Consider the following 17,998-nt stretch of genomic DNA (forward strand, 5'->3'; position numbering starts at 1 on the left):
TTAAAAGAGATTAATTTTCTATCAATAATTTTAATAAAGTTTTTATGGTAAAATTATTAATTACAATTGCAATATTAAATCAATTTTATGAAAGGATTCAATTATTGTCAAAACCTTTAATAGTATCTATTCTTTAACAGAAATTAATTACTTTCTATGTTTTAATAAAATTCCCTGAATAAATTAAATTATTTTAGAAAAGTGTAATAAAATTTTAAGAAGAATTCAATTATTTCCAAAAATTTTAAGAAAATTCAATAAGTAAGTGTTTAATTTCAATTATTAAAAAACGATTATTTTAAAAACTTGAAAGAAATTCTTTATAAAATTCAATTACTTTCAAAATGTTCAATTAAAATTATTAAAAAATTAGATTATTTAAAAAAAAATTAAAAGAAATTCTTCAAAAAAATTTAATTACGATTTTTAAAAATTTTAATAAAATTCTTCGCAAGAATTCAATTATTTTCATACATAGTAAAATTACTTGAAGGAATTAAATTGTTTTCATTAATAATAAAATTCTTCGGTGGAATTCAATTATTTTTAATTCAATTTTAGTAAAATTTCTCGAAACAATAACTAACTTCAAATTGCGAACAGATTACCGGAATACAACGATTTTTAATATAGAATATTATATTATATTAAAAAATTATCAAATTAAAAAAAATTTTGTGAAATTGAATTGAAAATAATTAACTTTGTTGAGAGATTTTTATCAATTTAATTAGAGATTTTAAAAAAATTGAATTTTCAAGAAATTTTAATTTAATAAGTGGTAAATAATTGAATTTTACAGAGTTTTAAAGGGTTAAAATTGCATCTAAAATAATTTAATTTTGAAAGAATTGCAATTAAAATTTTTATTATATATTATAACTAGGTAGTTATAAAAAAGATATAAATTATAAAATTCTCCAAATGCAATTTCGAAAGATTTTATTTAAAATTCTAAAAAATCGATTTTTATAATATTTCAATTTTATTTCTTAAAGATTATTAAAATTTTTATGAACAAGTAATTGAAAATCAATTAATTTTACTGAAATTGTTGATTCTTAGTAGACATTTTATATTTTTGCTTTTAAAAACTAACTTTTTTTTATAATTGAACTCCACTTGAAATTTTTTTTATTTGGATCAGGAAAAATTTAAATTTCTCTCTGGAAATCGGAAAAACGAAATCAAATTTTCCTATCAATCCAGGTCCTTTGTTAAGATCGGAAATAAATAATTTATATAAATAAAAATTTCCTTTCATGCTTCAAAATAGAAATTCTTTTATAAATTATTAAAATAATATAACAAATTTTGTTTTGTCAATTTTATAAAATTTATTTTTAAAATATCAGTCTTTAATAATTGTTTCTAATTACAAACCTTGTCGACAAACTGATTGAAAAACGATATCGGCTATTGAAATTTCATTGCCTGAGAAATAAGGTCCAACTTGAAAATTACGTAAACTATTAAATTTATTTCGACTATTAGAATTAAATGAAATTTCATGAATTCTATCCAGAATATTGTCAATTTTATTCGCGTAATTAACACCCTTACTTTCGTACCTTAATAAATTTGGTTTTCTCCTCTCGATTAAACGATTAAAAAATCTTGCAATATTAATTTCACCCACAATTTCCTGATGCGAACCAGTGATATTCATTCGCGGATTAACACCCACATTTCGCCAAATAACAATAATCGTGAGATCATTTTCTTTTTTGTCAATAAATTCCGAACAAAATTTCACAAGTGAAGGAGCAATTTTCTCTACCGACGAATGTAAATGTACATTTACAGAAATTTTAAATATTTTCTTTAAAATCGATAATATTGTTTCTAAAGAATACGGTGGATATTTTGGATCGCAGAAAATAACCATTTTTTTCCAATTGTCCTGAATTTTTTCCTGAGTGGAACACGTGAATAATTCCTCGCTTTCTTTTTCATTCTTTCGCACCGATCGGGAAGTGTTTCTGTCAAGATGAAATATTTTTTTGAGTAAAAATCAGGCAAAAAGAAACATTGCAAATAAGTTAAAGAAGAGGAATTTTATTTCTTTTTAAGAAGAAAAAAACATGAATAGAAATCAAAATATTTTAAATATTTTATTTTTATAAAATTATATTAAATCTTAATTTTAACGAATAATCAACATAATGAAGAAAAACATTTTTTTAAATACTTATTTACTTTTCCAATCGGCAGAAAGGATTGTCGTGAACCATTTGCAGATCGACTTTTGGTCCCACTAAATCTCTAATGTTATTTAGACCGTATTTGATCATTGTGGGCCTGGAAAATAGAAATTTACTCAAAAAGGATACAAAACAAAATTTAAATTTTAAAAATTTTGAAAAGAAAATTTGTAAATTACCTCTCCAGTGATAATCCCCAGGCAATGACGTTGACATTTTCTGGAACTCCCATTGGAAGTAACATTTCAGGCCTAAACATTCCACTGTTTCCAATTTCAATCCATTTTCCAAGACCATTGTGATAACAGAATATTTCCATACTTGGCTCCGTGTATGGATTATAAGCCGGTTTGAATTCAAGTTGAGTGATACCGAGTTTTCGGAAGAATTCGTAAATAACGCCAATTAAATCGCCCAACGAAAGATTGTAATCAGCGACGACACCCTCGATTTGATGAAATTCCGCCAAATGAGTCGCGTCTAATGTTTCATTACGAAAAACACGATCAATACTAAAATATTTGACGGGTTTAAATTCACCGTTTGACATTAATTTATGTAACATTCGTGCACTAACGGCTGTCGTGTGAGTTCGAAGAAGATTTTTTTGCGCCTCCTCTATTTTCCAATCGTATCTGTAGCCCTGCGATCCATAGCCACCAACACTGTGAACTTTCTTCACTTTCTGCAGATAATCCTCCGGAAAGTTTGTACTCAATTTCGGATCTAAAATCATTTTCATAATTTAATAAATATTTCACTAATTAAAATTATTTTAATAAATTATTAAATTAAATATTTTACTATTATTATTTAAATATTTTTAAATATTAAATATTTTATACTTTCAATACATATTTCATATTACTGGATAAGCATTTTACTGCGAGGATTGTAAATAGAAGAAAAAATATTCTGTTACATATTTTTACTGGAGAAAATAAAATTTTTTATTACCGGATATAAAGAAAGTGTCATGAGCGTCTCTGGCCGGATGTTGTTGTGGTTGAAATAGAGCGTCGAAATTCCAGAAAGAACTTTCGACATAATTGTTCGTTGGCATCTCCGTAAATCTGAAAGTATTTGTTTCAAAAGAACAATTAATAACGCCAGATGATTAAATTTGGGGTAAAAATTACAAATTTTGTTAATATCTACAAACCCCATTTCGAGAAATATTTTTCTAAATTCACTGCGCACTTTTAACAATGGATGAAGATGACCGATATCTAAAGCTGAACCCAAAGCATCAAAATTGTAGGGCTTAAAGCTCTTTTCCTTCCAAGCATCGTTGAGCAATAAATCAGCAGTTACATCAGCTTCTTGTTTTACAATTTTCGTCATAAAGGACTCGCCTTTAGTCAATATTACACTTTTTATCACTCTGTAAAGAAAAGAATGTTAATCGAATTCAAAATTAAATCTTAAAATAATTTCATCTAATTTTTTATGACTCGTTTTTCTTTCGTTTCGATTCGTTCAAAGAAAATCTATTCTACATTAATAATCGTTGTATTCCGGTAATCTGTTCGCAGTTTAAAGTTAGTTGCTGTTTGCTTTTTTGTTTAATAACTTTTTAAATATTTAAAATTTTAAAATCAATGTACTGAAAATCATTGAATTCTTATAAAGTATTTATCAAAAAATTTGAAAATAATTGAATTTTATGAAGAATTAAATTATTTTCAATAATTGTGATAAACTTCTTTAGTCATTTTATAAATATTAAAAATCTTCGTAAAAAATCCTGATAAGAATTTTTTAAATAATAAAATTCTTATCAGGATTCCAGTTATTTTCAATTCCATTTTTAAATAAGATGTTCGAAAATTTCAATTATTTTTAAAAATCTTGTAAAAATTATCAGAGAAATTCAATTATTTAAAAAAATAATTGAATTTTTCAAAGAAGTTCAATAAATTAAAAAACTTCTAATAAAATCCAATTCAAGAATTCAATTACTTTTAGAAATAATGAAATTTTCGCTGTAATTTAATTATTTTAAATACAATTTTAATTAAATTACAGGGAAAATTCAATTATTTTTAAACATTTTTTTAATATTCTTTGAAAGAATTCAATAATATCAATAAATAAATTTTTCACAGGAATTCAATTTTTGCAAATACAATTTTAATAAAATTCTTCTCAAAAATTCAATTATTTTTTTTTTTAATTTTTCAAAAATTCAATTCTTTGTTGAAATAATAAATTTTCACGCAAGGATTCAATTATTTAAAAAAGTTTTAATAAAATTCTTTACAAGAATCCAATTATTTTCAGAAATAATTAAATAGTCGATTTACTGAAAATCATTGAATTCTTGTAACGTATTTTTATAAAAAAATTTGAAAATAATTGAATTTATTTCAAGAATTTTATCAACATTATTTTCAATAATTGGATTCTTTCGAGAAAATGTAATTAAAATTGCATTGAAAATAATTTAACTCTTGGCAAGAATTTCTATTAAGTTTTTACAATAATCGTCTTTATTGTTAATTGTAACTAATAATTTTCCTATTAAATTATATTAAAATTATTCATAGAAAATTAAATTCGTTTTAAACAATTTTATTAGAGATTTTGTAAAAAATTACATTTTTTTAAATTTAATTAAATTTGGTAAAAATAATGTAATTATTTAAAGCAATTTATTAATTGAAAATTTTGAAAATAATTTTTATTTACAAAGAATTTTATTAAAAACTTTTGAGAATAACAGAATTATTTAGAAAAATTTTTTAATAATTTTTAAAAATAATTGAACCTGTTAGAGAAATTTTATTAAAATTATCTTAAATATCATTAAATTTTTTCCTATAGAAATTTTATTAAAATTGTATCTGAAAATAATTTAATTTCTCAGAAGAATTTTATTATTTACAAAAATAATTGAATTCTTGCCAAAAATTTTACAATTTATAAAAATAATTGAATTGTTTCGAAAAATTTTTTATCAGAATTGTTGAAAATAAATAAATAAATTTTCTATTAAAACTTTTGAAAATAATTAAATTTAAATAATATTTTTAAAAATAATTTTATTCTTTCGAAAATTTTTATTAAAATTGTATTGAAAATAATTGAATTCCTCCCAAACATTTTATTATTTCCTAATTGAATTCCTTTGTAAAATTTTATTATTTATGAAAATATTTTAATTCTTGCGAAGAATTTTCTCATTTATGAAAATAATTGAATTACTGCGGAGGATTTTGCAATTCATAAAAATAATTAAATTGTTTCGAAGAACTTTATCTGAATTTTTGAAAATAATTGAATTTTTTAAAGGAATTTTATTAAAAAATTTTAAAATAATGTTTTTTCAAAAAGAATTCCATCAAAATTGTTGAAAATAATTGAATTTATATTAAAATTGTTGAAAATAATCGAATTTAATTAATGTTTTTAAAAATAATTGTATTCTTTCGAGAAATTTTATTAAATTTGTATTAAAAATAATTGAATTCCGTTGAAGAATTTTATTAAAATTTTTGAATAATAATAAACAAGAATATTTAATATTATGTACTTAATAAATGAATTCTTTAAATTTTAAATCTGTAATCATTCAAAAATTGGTGTTTATTCTTGAAATGAAAAATTGTTTAATTTAAAAAATAATAAGAAATGGAATACCGCGTTCCGCGCGTATCATTTGCTAGTTGTTTTATAATTACGTTTGTTGGAGAAGTTTCCTTTTCTTGTAATCTTGTTTAACATTATCTGGTACGTCAGTGAGATTCATCAAGTGACTCTGTGCAACATCGTTAATAGACGACACTTTCTTTTTAATCAATGACTTATTATTTTTATCTATTTCAATCCATCCAGCCGCGAGAGCTTTAGAAATTCCGACTTTTGCGTAGGGGACAATTTTCATAATCTCAGGTTGAGGTGTACCATCTTCGGAAATTGCATTATACACCGCAGCCTCATGACTTCCGAATTTTAAAACGTGATGACCTTCCTCGGTAAGTTCCCATTTTTTCGTACTTATTTGCTCAACATTTATTATCTGAAAAATGGAAAATACAAAAAAATTAGAAATAATAATAAATTTTCTATTAGTTGGAGATTAATTTAATTAAACTTACGTTTCCTATCGTTTGAATACTTTTGATAGCACCAATCACCTTTTGATGATCCTCTTGAAAAATATTCGCCAAATCGAGAGAATTCACTTTATCACATTTTGATAAATGTTCTAAAATCTTTTCTGACAGTTCGTTCGTCATTATGAGCTAACGAATTTGCTTTAAAAAATTGAAATGATTATTATAAATAGTGTAAATTTGAAATAAACTATAGTTAATTTATTAAAGTTTAACTATATAAAATTAATTAAATTAATTTAAATATATAATTTATGCGTTAAAAAACAAAACATATTTCTAATTATAAACAATGTGATTCTAACCTATAAATGTGTCAAGTTTCCTTATTAAAACACTAATTAAAATAATAATGAATAGTAAAGATGAATTTATTTAATAACGAAATAGAGTAATTTACCTATTATTTATATTTTTCTGCAAAAATGATGCAATTTACACTATTTTTGTATTTTTTTATTTCGCCAACGTTGTCAACTTATGTCGGCGTAATGTTTGTGAAGTTGGCACTACACCAGGGCTGAACATGTGATATCAAAAAAAATGAAGAGCCTCCAAAGTCTGAGATTCTTCTTCAAACCGCTAGAGGGCAAAATTCAAATCAGTATTTTTATTTTTTATTAATTACAATTAAAAAAATGTTTAAAAAAATACAAATAAACATTAAATGAAAGAGAAATATATGATTAAACAAAATGTAAAAGACAATTTACGTTGAATTATTGTTAATTAAACAAAAATAAGACTTTTAGTTTGGTTGGTAGACTTGATAAGGTTAGCAATATTATTTTGGGTTGGTACCACTGCAGATCACTATACAGGAAGACCTTCAAGGCGTTGAAAGTAATAGCGAATTCGGTTATCTGCACCGGAGCACTCTCGGAGTGCTCCAGAGCAGGAGTAGCATGTTCGGTTTGACAAATGTGCTCTAGTGCAGATCGTTTGGAGTATTCGCTTTAGCAGCACTGCTCCGGCGCAGATCGTTTCGAGTATTCGTTTTGGCAGCACTGCTCCGGCGCAGATCGTTATTTGTGTTCGAATTAAGAAGTGTGCACTCTCAAGGATCGAAAGGTGCAACAAAATTTGCTCCCACAATTTTGTTAGTGCAGTTTAAAAAAATGTCAAGAGAAGCGGCAAATTTAAAAATTTCACTTCTAACAGATTTAATTGACACCTCTAGCGATAGTAGTAAAGACGAATTATGTTTTTTATAATGAATTTTGTATTTAGAGAAAGACTAACATTCAATATTTTAATATTTAATAAAAACAGTAAGTTTAATAAATAAAAAATATGTAGTAGTAATAGTATAGTTTTAGTTTAGTAAATAATTTTCAATATTTCTAATATTTAAATAAAAATACTCATTATAAAGTAATTATTTGGTCTCAAAGAAATAACCTTTTCACTTATTTTATTATTGTTGTTGTTAGTAGTTCAAAATGTCAAATAGTGTAAACAAAATTTATATCAGAAATATTATTCGATAATTTTGTGATTAACAATTCTGCTATATCAAAACATTGACCGAATAAGATTTTAAAATTCTAATAAAAATATCAAATTTTTTGCTTTTAAAAATATTATTTATGTATACATCATAAAATATTTAATTTTAAGTAAAATAATTTTACATTTAAGAAGAAAATATATTGCATAATATAATGTATAATAATATATATAATATAATAAATATAATATTATATTACATTATATTATATAAGTTTAATTAAATTTAAACTTCGCGCCAAACGAGCAGTGTATGCTTTACACCATAGCAGTTCATGTTGTGCTCCTGCTCCAAAAACAGTCAAACTTTGCCAGTGTTCATGACGTCATAGATTGCCTCAGAGTAGAGCACAGCTTTTTGAGAGCAGAGTAAACTATACTCCTACACCGAGCAAGATCGCTCTCGGAGCAGATAACCGAATTCGCTATAACTAAAAGTTCTGTGCAGTGATATTTATTTAATCTTTATATAATTTGCAAATCTTATCATTTATTGTGAATATTTTTCAATAATAATGTTCAGTTTCATTTAAATATTAGACAATTTAATAAATTTTCAATAATAGGTGAGTAAATTTTTCCTATTTTAACAAATTTCATTTTGTAAACAATCTAACCTCAAATTGCGGAATACCGCTTATTTGTCCACAATTTGCAGACAAATTTTGTTAAAAATTAAAGATAGTTTAATAAAATTTCTAATATTTATGTATTCTTTTAATGATTATTATACTATTGAAACGATTAATCCAAGGGTTAGTTATTTAATTGTAAAGAAAATTCCTACTTTATTCTGATAGAAAAGTTGAAAATTTTGACATTTTGTTGATTTCAGCAGTAAAAGTGCTTTCCCCTAGGAATTATTTGATATTTTGAACAGAAAATAATGTTTTTCTGCATTTTTAAAAGCGTAATTAGAATAAACATTCATAGCAGCGAGAGTTTTCCGAAGTTGATTGAAATTAATTTGACTGCAAAATTCGGAATCTTGCGAAGTTCAATGGAACATTCTTTCAATTCAATCGACTTTCAAGGAATTTTCGCTGCTGTGTGTGAAAGGTAAACAATACCTGATTTTCTATTTTATTTTTTATTAATAAGTCATTAATATAATTTTTCTTTACAGGATTAAAGGGCGAAATAGGAAATAATGTGAAAGATCGATAAATACGATACAATCAGTAAGAATAATTGTCTCCATCCAGGGAATCTTCGGTCTGTAAGTCTTTTCGTAAGTCTTTTTTAATACCTAACCTATAATTTATCTTAAACTATTTTCAAATTGTTGATATTAAATTATGTCTTTATTTTTTTTTATAACAAAACGTTACAATTTCTTCTGTGAGATTTTGAAAAATATGCGAATTATCTCATATAAAAAATACCAAATTATTCCCTTCCCCCTTGCCCAAAAGTAAAAAATACTTGAAAGCAACAAAAATAAACGAAACCTGGTTGAATAAATTTAATTTTTTCATATAAATTATTCTCAATGAGGTTCGTAACTAGAATTATTATTTATTTCGTCTGACATAAGCAGTATTTCGGTAAAAAATAACAATTTAAGAACATTTTCCGATGAATTATTTAAATTTTAATAACAATTTTTTCTTATTTTGGAAACATGAGAATTTTTTCTTCTTAATTGACAAACTCTTTAAACATTGGTTAAAATATTAATATTTAATAAAAATAAACTAAAAAATTAATAAATTTAATATGATTATTTAAATATAATAAAATAACTAAAACTCTACATTTTTATTAACAATTTTTTGTTATTTTTGAGAATTTTTTCTTTCTTAATTGATTAACATTTAAAACATTAGTTAAAATATTGATATTTAATAATCAATAAAATAAAAGTAAACTAAAAATAAAATCTTAATAAAACTATTAATATTCATTGTTTAAATTTATTAACAATTTTATTCTTATTTTGAAAAATTGAGAATTTTTCTTATTTACTATTAATTATTAATAGTTAATATTAATTATTAATATTGATTATTTAAATAATTTAATATTTAAATAAATAATTAATAATTCAAAAAATCAATAAAATAATAATTAAGTAATTTAAATATTAACTATTAATATTGGTATTTAGTAAAAATAAAATATAAATAAAATAAAAAAATAATAAAACTCTTAAATAATATTGATTATTTACATTTATTAACAATTAATTCTTATTTCGAGAACATGAGAGTTTAATACTTAAATGAATAAATAATTAGTAATTAAAAGTATTCAAAAAGTTAATAAAATAATAATTAAATAATTTAAATATTAACTATATTGATATTGATTATTTAAATTTATTTACAATTTTTCCTTCTCAATTGACAACATAAAAATATTGTTTAAAATATTGGTATATATAATAAAAAATACAAAATAAAAATAATATAAAAATTCAATATTTCTTTGAAGGAAATATTTATTTAAAAAATTATAAAAAACTGTAATTGTTGAAATTTACTATTGTTATGTTAATAACAAAATAAATAGAAGAACAACAATAAATTGTTGACTGTGAAAATAATGTTAAACTAAATTTATTGTTTACATTCAGAAGTAGTAATTTTTGCAATAGAAAAAAAATATTCTACTTATGTTATGTCCTTAGACGCAAAAACGTTTTTTCCATTAACAATTGATCCATGTAGTTCTCTACAAAAAATTCATATTCTTCGCACAATTTTTCGAATTGAAAGAATTACTGAATATTTAATATTTTTAAATTAAAATAAACTCAATTAAAGGAATCAGGTAATTAAATTTTTTATTTAATGACAATTTATTATTTAAATAAAAAATATCCTTTAAAAAAAGTATCGAATTTCCATATGAAAAGATTGATTATTATTTTAAGAATTTATAATTATAAATATACTTTTTTTATTTATTAAAATTGTTTAAATTTCATTAATTAAAATAATAAAATAATAAAAATTCATTTCGGTTAATTTATTTAAATTTAAAGAAATTAATTTTTTCAGAGTTTGGCAGTTGAAAAGTAAAATTCATAAAATTGCAATTGATCAATAGAATTAAAAATTAAAATAAAAAATTATTCTATTAAAATTCGATAATTCCAAGAATAATGTTTCTTTGGAATATATTAATTTTTACAAAAATTTTATTATCAAGCTCTAATGGTTGGGATACAAATATTTCACTAGCAAATTGGAATGAAGGCGTAAAAAATTATTTAGCAACAAATTCAGAATATCAACAATTTATAATTCTCGAGAATAGAAATATTTCCGATAATCTTATTGTTAGGGATATTTTTCAAAATTTCAAAAATCATCCTTACTTAATTGCAACACTAGACGATTTTTTGACAAATAGCATTGAAAATCCAAATTTAAACGTGAATCCAAGAAAAACGACTGTTTCTGTATTGATATTTTCTTCACTTCAACCGACTTTGGAAGTATCAATGAAATTTATTGACGAATTATCGAATAAGGAAACAAAGCCAAAATGTCTACTGTTTCATCTAGAATTCCATCAATCCAGAGTGATGAGGGAATTTTTTTATAAACATCTTCTGGAGCAGTACTGGGCAAATAATTTTCTAGACGTAACAATTGTTGAAATGAAAAAGAAATTTTTGGATAATTTTATGGGAACTGAGGAAACTTTTGCTGTTTTGCATCAATTAAATCCGTTTAGTAAAAAGTATACGAGGGAAGAATTGTCGAAGAGTTCAGAATTATTTCCGGATAAGACACACAATTTATTTGGATATTCAGTGCAGTATCTTGGAGTAAGTCACTACAGTGTTAATTGGAGTATTCCTGATTCTGAAGTGGAACGATTCGGTGGCGATATGGCGATGCATAAAGTAATTGCTGAAAAAATGAATTTCTTTAGAAATATAACGAAAACGATTATTAAAAAAATGGGACCCGAAGGTTGTTACAAGGAGAATTATACAGGTTTACTGCGTGGCTTAGTTGAAAATGAATATCGAGTTTTTATTAATTTGAATATTGTTCTATTTTGCAAGAGAACACAATTTTTGAGCAGTCGAATAATATCACTTGAATCGAGTTACGTTGTTGTGCCGAAAATTGTTAAGGATCAAATGGGTAATTTTAATTTGATCGAAGCTTGTTATGAGATATTACTTTTGTTATCTTGCTTTAGTTTTGCTTGGATTTTTTCGAATGTGTGGAAATTTGATAATAGACTACTGGATATTGTTGAATGGTTCACGATAATTCTTGCCATTCCTTCGGGATTTAGAATCGAAAATTTGAGAGAGAGATTATTTTTCAGTACTCTATTGATAGCGGGTATTATGTCATCGTGTTATTTTTATACGATTTTGTCGAGTATTAATTTTCAGATTAATTCGGAAGAATTTCGTACATTGGAAGACGTTGATAATTCTGGTTTGCCTATTTGGATGAATAAAAATTGGTATGTTACACTAATTAATGATGATGAGGTTTTTAAATTTAGTGATTTTGAAAATAAGGTTCATACATTTGATCCGGCTCGATTTCATACTGTCGATTGTTTACGTTCGTTGATAAAATTCAAGAATGTTAGTTGTGGTTTGGGATTACGTTCGGTTCAGAGTATGTTGAGGGTTTATTTTAAGGAATTCGATGAAATTCGATTGAAAGTTATTCCATATCCTTTGATACCAAGTGTTATGGGTTGGTTGTATGAACCTGGTTTTCCATTTGCGGAGAATTATAATCGAATTATGCAGCGACTGATAGAAAATGGTCTTTTGGACAAGTGGGCACTGAGAATGAAATTTGATGAGAATTTATTGACAAATCGTTCGATTGACAATGTTCAAATTGTTAAGTTGCAACAGTTACTTTATTGTATTTTGGTGTTTGGCTTTTGTCTTTCGATTTTAGTTTTTCTTGTTGAGGTATTAGCCTGCGGCCTAATAAAAAATTAACTACTTTAAAATAAGGTTTGAAATTTTGTAAATTTGAAAATAGAGAATATTTTATAATTCGAATAAAATTTGTTTACTGTAATTAAAAAAAAATTTAAATTTAGAGAGTAATTCTGTGGAAGAAAATGCATAACTGCATTTGTCATGATTTCGAGATAAATTAATTTTAATGTTCTCTCAATTCTGTCAAATCGGAAAATCAACAGATGTGTTTGGTCTTTTGCATTTAGTATTACTGTTTGATGTATTTTCAAAATTCGTTTATTATATTTAATAAAACTCAGTATTTGATGTGAATTTTGATAAATCATTTGAATCATGAGTTTTAATGCAGTTATTAGAATTAATACAGTTTTTTTTTTATAAAATGTTTTCAATTTATTGAAACGAGCAAAAAGAATTTACTTTACTTTTCAATTTGAAACGAATTTAGAAATCAAATAGAAAGAAGTCTGTCTGATTAAAAATGCCTTTCTACTTCTAATTTACAATTTATAAGAATTAAGGAAACTTCTTGTAAATGGAAACTTATTTTAAGCCATTGAATTAAAATTTTATGACTGACTAAATAATGATCTTTACTACTGAAACAGTAAAATAACAAACTATTGATTGTTCGATTAGTTTGTTAATTTTTAATAAATATTTCCTTAATTAAACAGATTTATTAATTATTATTCTGCATTTTTGGTGTCCTTTTTGTTTATCTCATAAATTGCAAAACTTCAATTATTTAAAAAGTTTTTCGCAATTTAATGATTTTCAATATTTACTATTTTCATAAAATTTATCAAATAATTTAATTATTGAAAAAAAATTTTGATACAATTCTAGGAAAACATTGAATTATTTTCATAAATAATAAAATTTCATTTAGGAATTCAATTATTTTCATCGCAGAATTTCAAATATTTTTAATAAATTCCTTAAAAAATGCAATTATTCTTAAAAATTCTATTCAAACTTTACGAAAGAAATCAATTTTAAGGAACATTCAATTATTCAATAAAATAATAAAATTCGTTGCAATAATTCAATTATTTCTACAAATAACTTTTAATTAGTCGCAGGCAATCAATTATTTTTAAAATTTCTTAAGTATTTCAGCAAAATAATTCCATTATCTTGATAAACAACAAAATTCTCCCTATAAAATCAATTATTTTAAGGAATTTTAATAAAATTATTTTGATAAATATCAAAATTCACCACAAGTATTCAATTCTTTTGAAAAGTAATAAAATACTTTGCAGAAATTAAATTATTATTAAAATTTTTTAAAAATTCTCGTAGAGAATGAAATTATTTTTATAAATAGGTAGCGAAATTCTTCACAAGAATTTAATTATTGTCAAAAATTTTAATCAAATTCTTGGCAAAATTTCAATAATTTAAACAAAATTTAATAAAATTCTTTGCATGAATTCAATTATTTTTAAAAATTTTAATGAAATTCTTCAAAAAGTTTTGGATTTCAGTAGAACCTCGGTTATCCGAGTTTTCTTTTATCCGTGGTACCACTTCCCCACATTACCTCGGATAATCGAGGTTCTACTGTATTTTCAAAAATTGTTATAAAATTCTTTAGAATAATAAATTTTAGTAAATTTTAATGAAATTCCTTAAATGAAATTAATATTTACCGAATATTTAATATTTAAATAATGTAATTCTCGTAGAATTTTCTAATAAAAATTGATTTAAAAATTAATTTCGGTTAAAATTTTAGATTATAATTAAATATTAAAAGCGAAGATTAATAATTAAAATTTTTATTAGTTAATTTAAAGAAAGATACACACTTAAATTTTTTTAATAAAATAGAATTTGGGTAAAGTTTTTTTGAAAATTCTGAAAAATAAAATTTTTGAAATTTTTCAATTATGTTGTTACAAGATAATTGAATTTTTATGAACAAATTTTTGATACAATTGAAATTTCTTTACATTCTATTAAATATAATTAACTTCTATTAAAGAATTTTATTTAAATTTTTCGAAAATAATCATGAGAAGTTAGTCACCGTTATTACAACTTTATTTTTAAAAATGTGTTCGCAATATATTCAATTATTTTCATAAATAGTAAAACCCATTGCAAAATTTAAATTATTTTTAATACAATTTTAATCGAATTCCTTGAAAACTGTAATTATTCTTAAAAATGTTATTACAATTCGTCAAAAGAATTCAATTATTTCTAAAAACTGTAAAAAAATTTTTCTCAAGAATTCAATTATTTCCATAAATAGCAAAATTCTTCAGATTTACTAAATTCTTTTGAATATTATTTAAAAAAAATATTCTTTACAAGAATTTAATTATTTTCATAAATTTCCATAAAATTCTAAAAAACAATTCAATTATTTTCAAAAGTAATAAAATTCTTCGCAGAAATTTAATTATGTTTAAAATTTGTTTTAAATTCTCCTCAAAATTTCAATTATCTTTATAAATAATTGAACTTTTCTCCACAATTTAATTATTTTCAAAATTTTTTATAAAATTCTACGCAAACATTTATTTATTTTCATAAATATGTAATATCATTCTTTGGAAGGATTCAATTACTTTTATAAATATGTAGGTAGTAAAATTCTTTGCAGAAATTCAATTAGTACTAAAATATTTTAATAAAATTGAATTAATCAAATTTTTAATTATAATTATGAACAGACAAGATTATTTTAAAAAATTTAAAAAATTCTTTGTTTAATTTAATTATTTTCCAAATTTTTAATTAAAATTATTAAAAAAAACATTATTTTCAAAAAATTTTAAAAAACTTGTCAAAAGTAATAGAATTCTTCGCAGAAATTCAATTATGGTCATTATAAATAGGTACTAATAAAATTTTTCTCCAAAATCCAATTATTTTCAAAAATTTTAATAAAATTCTTGTCAAAATTTCAATTATTATCATAAAAATTCAATCAAATTTTGTTACAGAGATTCAATTATTTTTAATAGAATTTTAATCAAATTTCTCGAAAAATGAAATTATTCTTAAAAATGTTATTAAAATTCGTCAAAAGAATTCAATTATTTCTAGAAACTGTAAAAAAATTTTTCTCAAGAATTCAATTATTTCCATAAATAGCAAAATTCTTCAGATTTACTAAATTCTTTTGAATATTATTTAAAAAAAATATTCTTTACAAGAATTTAATTATTTTCATAAATTTCCATAAAATTCTAAAAAACAATTCAATTATTTTCAAAAGTAATAAAATTCTTCGCAGAAATTTAATTATGTTTAAAATTTGTTTTAAATTCTCCTCAAAATTTCAATTATCTTTATAAATAATTGAACTTTTCTCCACAATTTAATTATTTTCAAAATTTTTTATAAAATTCTACGCAAACATTTATTTATTTTCATAAATATGTAATATCATTCTTTGGAAGGATTCAATTACTTTTATAAATATGTAGGTAGTAAAATTCTTTGCAGAAATTCAATTAGTACTAAAATATTTTAATAAAATTGAATTAATCAAATTTTTAATTATAATTATGAACAGACAAGATTATTTTAAAAAATTTAAAAAATTCTTTGTTTAATTTAATTATTTTCCAAATTTTTAATTAAAATTATTAAAAAAAAACATTATTTTCAAAAAATTTTAAAAAACTTGTCAAAAGTAATAGAATTCTTCGCAGAAATTCAATTATGGTCATTATAAATAGGTACTAATAAAATTTTTCTCCAAAATCCAATTATTTTCAAAAATTTTAATAAAATTCTTGGCAAAATTTCAATTATTTTCATAAAAATTCAATCAAATTTTGTTACAGAGATTCAATTATTTTTAATAGAATTTTAATCTAATTTCTCGAAAAATGAAATTATTTTTAAAAATTTTATTGAAATTCGTTAAAAGAATTTTAGTTACCTATTTAAAAATTTGTTGATAAAATTCTTTAATATGAGAGTTCAATTTTAAAAAACCATTGAATTATTCAAAAAATTATTTATTTTTGTATTTAAATACTTGAATTCTTGAAAAATTTGAATTGGTAAAAATTTTTTCTAATTTGAATTAGTGACTGACTTTTTGCTTTTGATTTTAGCAAATTTTACTAATAAATAGTCGTGCCTACTAATTTAATAGTAAAATTTACTAATTCAAAAGCAAAAAGTCAGTCACTAATTTCAATTAGTAAACATTTTTATTTTTTACTAACTCAAATTTAGAGAGAAAGTATTATAGCGTGGATTTTTAGAAATAATTGAATTTTGAAAAAGTTTCAAATTATAATCTTATTGAATTAATTAATTTGAATTAATTTGATGAAGAATTTTAGTTAAAAATTCTGGAAAACAATAATTGAATTGAAGTGATGAAAGTAATTTTGAATTAGCTACAGTAACAATATTCTTATAATAGAAAATAATGATTTTATTACTTGGTCATCTTTAATTATTATAAAACATGAAGAAATCGATCACTCCGAGTCTTCGACTCGGAGCAATCGATATCTTCATGTTTTATAACAATTTTTTATAAGTAAGAGGAGTATCTAAGCTATTATACTTGATAAAATTTCGTTAAAAAAATAAATTATATATTAAATAATTAATATAAAAGAAATTGTTTGTAAAATACCATTTGTCGAGGCTCAGATACCAATTGCTCGATTTTTTGACCCAGTTGTCGTTTTTGTTTTGTCATAAATAATAAAAACTAATAGAAATTAATTATATTTCATAACAAATGTTTCCAAAAAAATAAATTTTAAATTGAAAATGATTTCTATCAAAAATTTAATTTAAAGAACATTTCTTACGTTATTAGATGATGTTTACATAAACCTAGCCATATATTAATCTACGAAAATGACAGATAATATTTATGCTCACGTTTTTAATTGACAATCGAAAAATGGTGTCAAATAATAAAATATGCCAAACCCATTTCTCGAGTCAACAAATCGACAATTGGAGAGCAATCAAAATTCAGTACCAGTTACCGAGTATTAATTTTATTTAAACTAATAAATAATCATATAAAGTAATTATCAACAGTTATATACTCTTTGTTTTCTTCTGAATTTGATGGTATATTAAAGAAGTTTTTTAAATATTAAAAAATGTACTGTCTTTAGAAGTAAAATAACACACTAGTCACATTACGAATGAAAATAGCAAATGGTGTCATTCCTCTGATTTCGTGAGTAATGCACATAAAATTATTTTTTTAAGAAAAACAATTTAACATTACAATA

At 22.4% G+C, this 17,998-nt stretch overlaps 2 protein-coding genes across 3 annotated transcripts in view; one reads left to right on the forward strand and one right to left on the reverse strand.

The window, feature by feature from the left end:
* Window positions 1-1,312: 1,312 nt before the first annotated feature.
* LOC122509446 (phenylalanine--tRNA ligase alpha subunit) lies at window positions 1,313-6,853 on the reverse strand. The gene is made up of 8 exons (XM_043623544.1): window positions 6,723-6,853; window positions 6,305-6,463; window positions 5,888-6,225; window positions 3,367-3,588; window positions 3,162-3,277; window positions 2,384-2,930; window positions 2,200-2,301; window positions 1,313-1,982 (listed from the first exon to the last, which is right to left on the reverse strand). The coding sequence occupies exons 2-8, from the start codon at window positions 6,443-6,445 to the stop codon at window positions 1,376-1,378; spliced, it is 2,073 nt and encodes a 690-aa protein (XP_043479479.1). The 5' UTR covers window positions 6,446-6,463; window positions 6,723-6,853; the 3' UTR covers window positions 1,313-1,375.
* A 320-nt stretch (window positions 6,854-7,173) lies between these two features.
* Window positions 7,174-17,998, forward strand: part of LOC122509294 (Down syndrome cell adhesion molecule-like protein Dscam2) — a 332,361-nt gene continuing 321,536 nt past the window's right edge. Inside the window, exons 1-2 of one of the 2 annotated variants that reach the window (XM_043623242.1) lie at window positions 7,174-8,397; window positions 8,958-9,062. The gene's annotated coding sequence lies outside the window, so the exon portion shown is untranslated. The remainder of the gene's footprint in view (window positions 8,398-8,957; window positions 9,063-17,998) is intronic. The other variant, XM_043623243.1, reaches the window with a different exon arrangement.

The sequence above is a fragment of the Leptopilina heterotoma genome, unplaced genomic scaffold (assembly GCF_015476425.1).
Source record: "Leptopilina heterotoma isolate Lh14 unplaced genomic scaffold, ASM1547642v1 Lhet_60, whole genome shotgun sequence".
In the NCBI taxonomy this organism is placed as follows: Eukaryota; Metazoa; Arthropoda; class Insecta; order Hymenoptera; family Figitidae; genus Leptopilina; species Leptopilina heterotoma.

Excerpts from the sequence above, each read along its gene's own strand:
- LOC122509446 (XM_043623544.1), bottom strand. The coding sequence starts at position 6,445 with ATGACGAACGAACTGTCAGAAAAGATTTTAGAACATTTATCAAAATGT. Across the intron at positions 2,931-3,161 it reads TGACACTTTCTTTATATCCG|ATCCGAAATTGAGTACAAAC; the intron begins GTAATAAAAAAT and ends AAATGATTTTAG. Across the intron at positions 2,302-2,383 it reads TGGGGATTATCACTGGAGAG|GCCCACAATGATCAAATACG; the intron begins GTAATTTACAAA and ends TCTATTTTCCAG.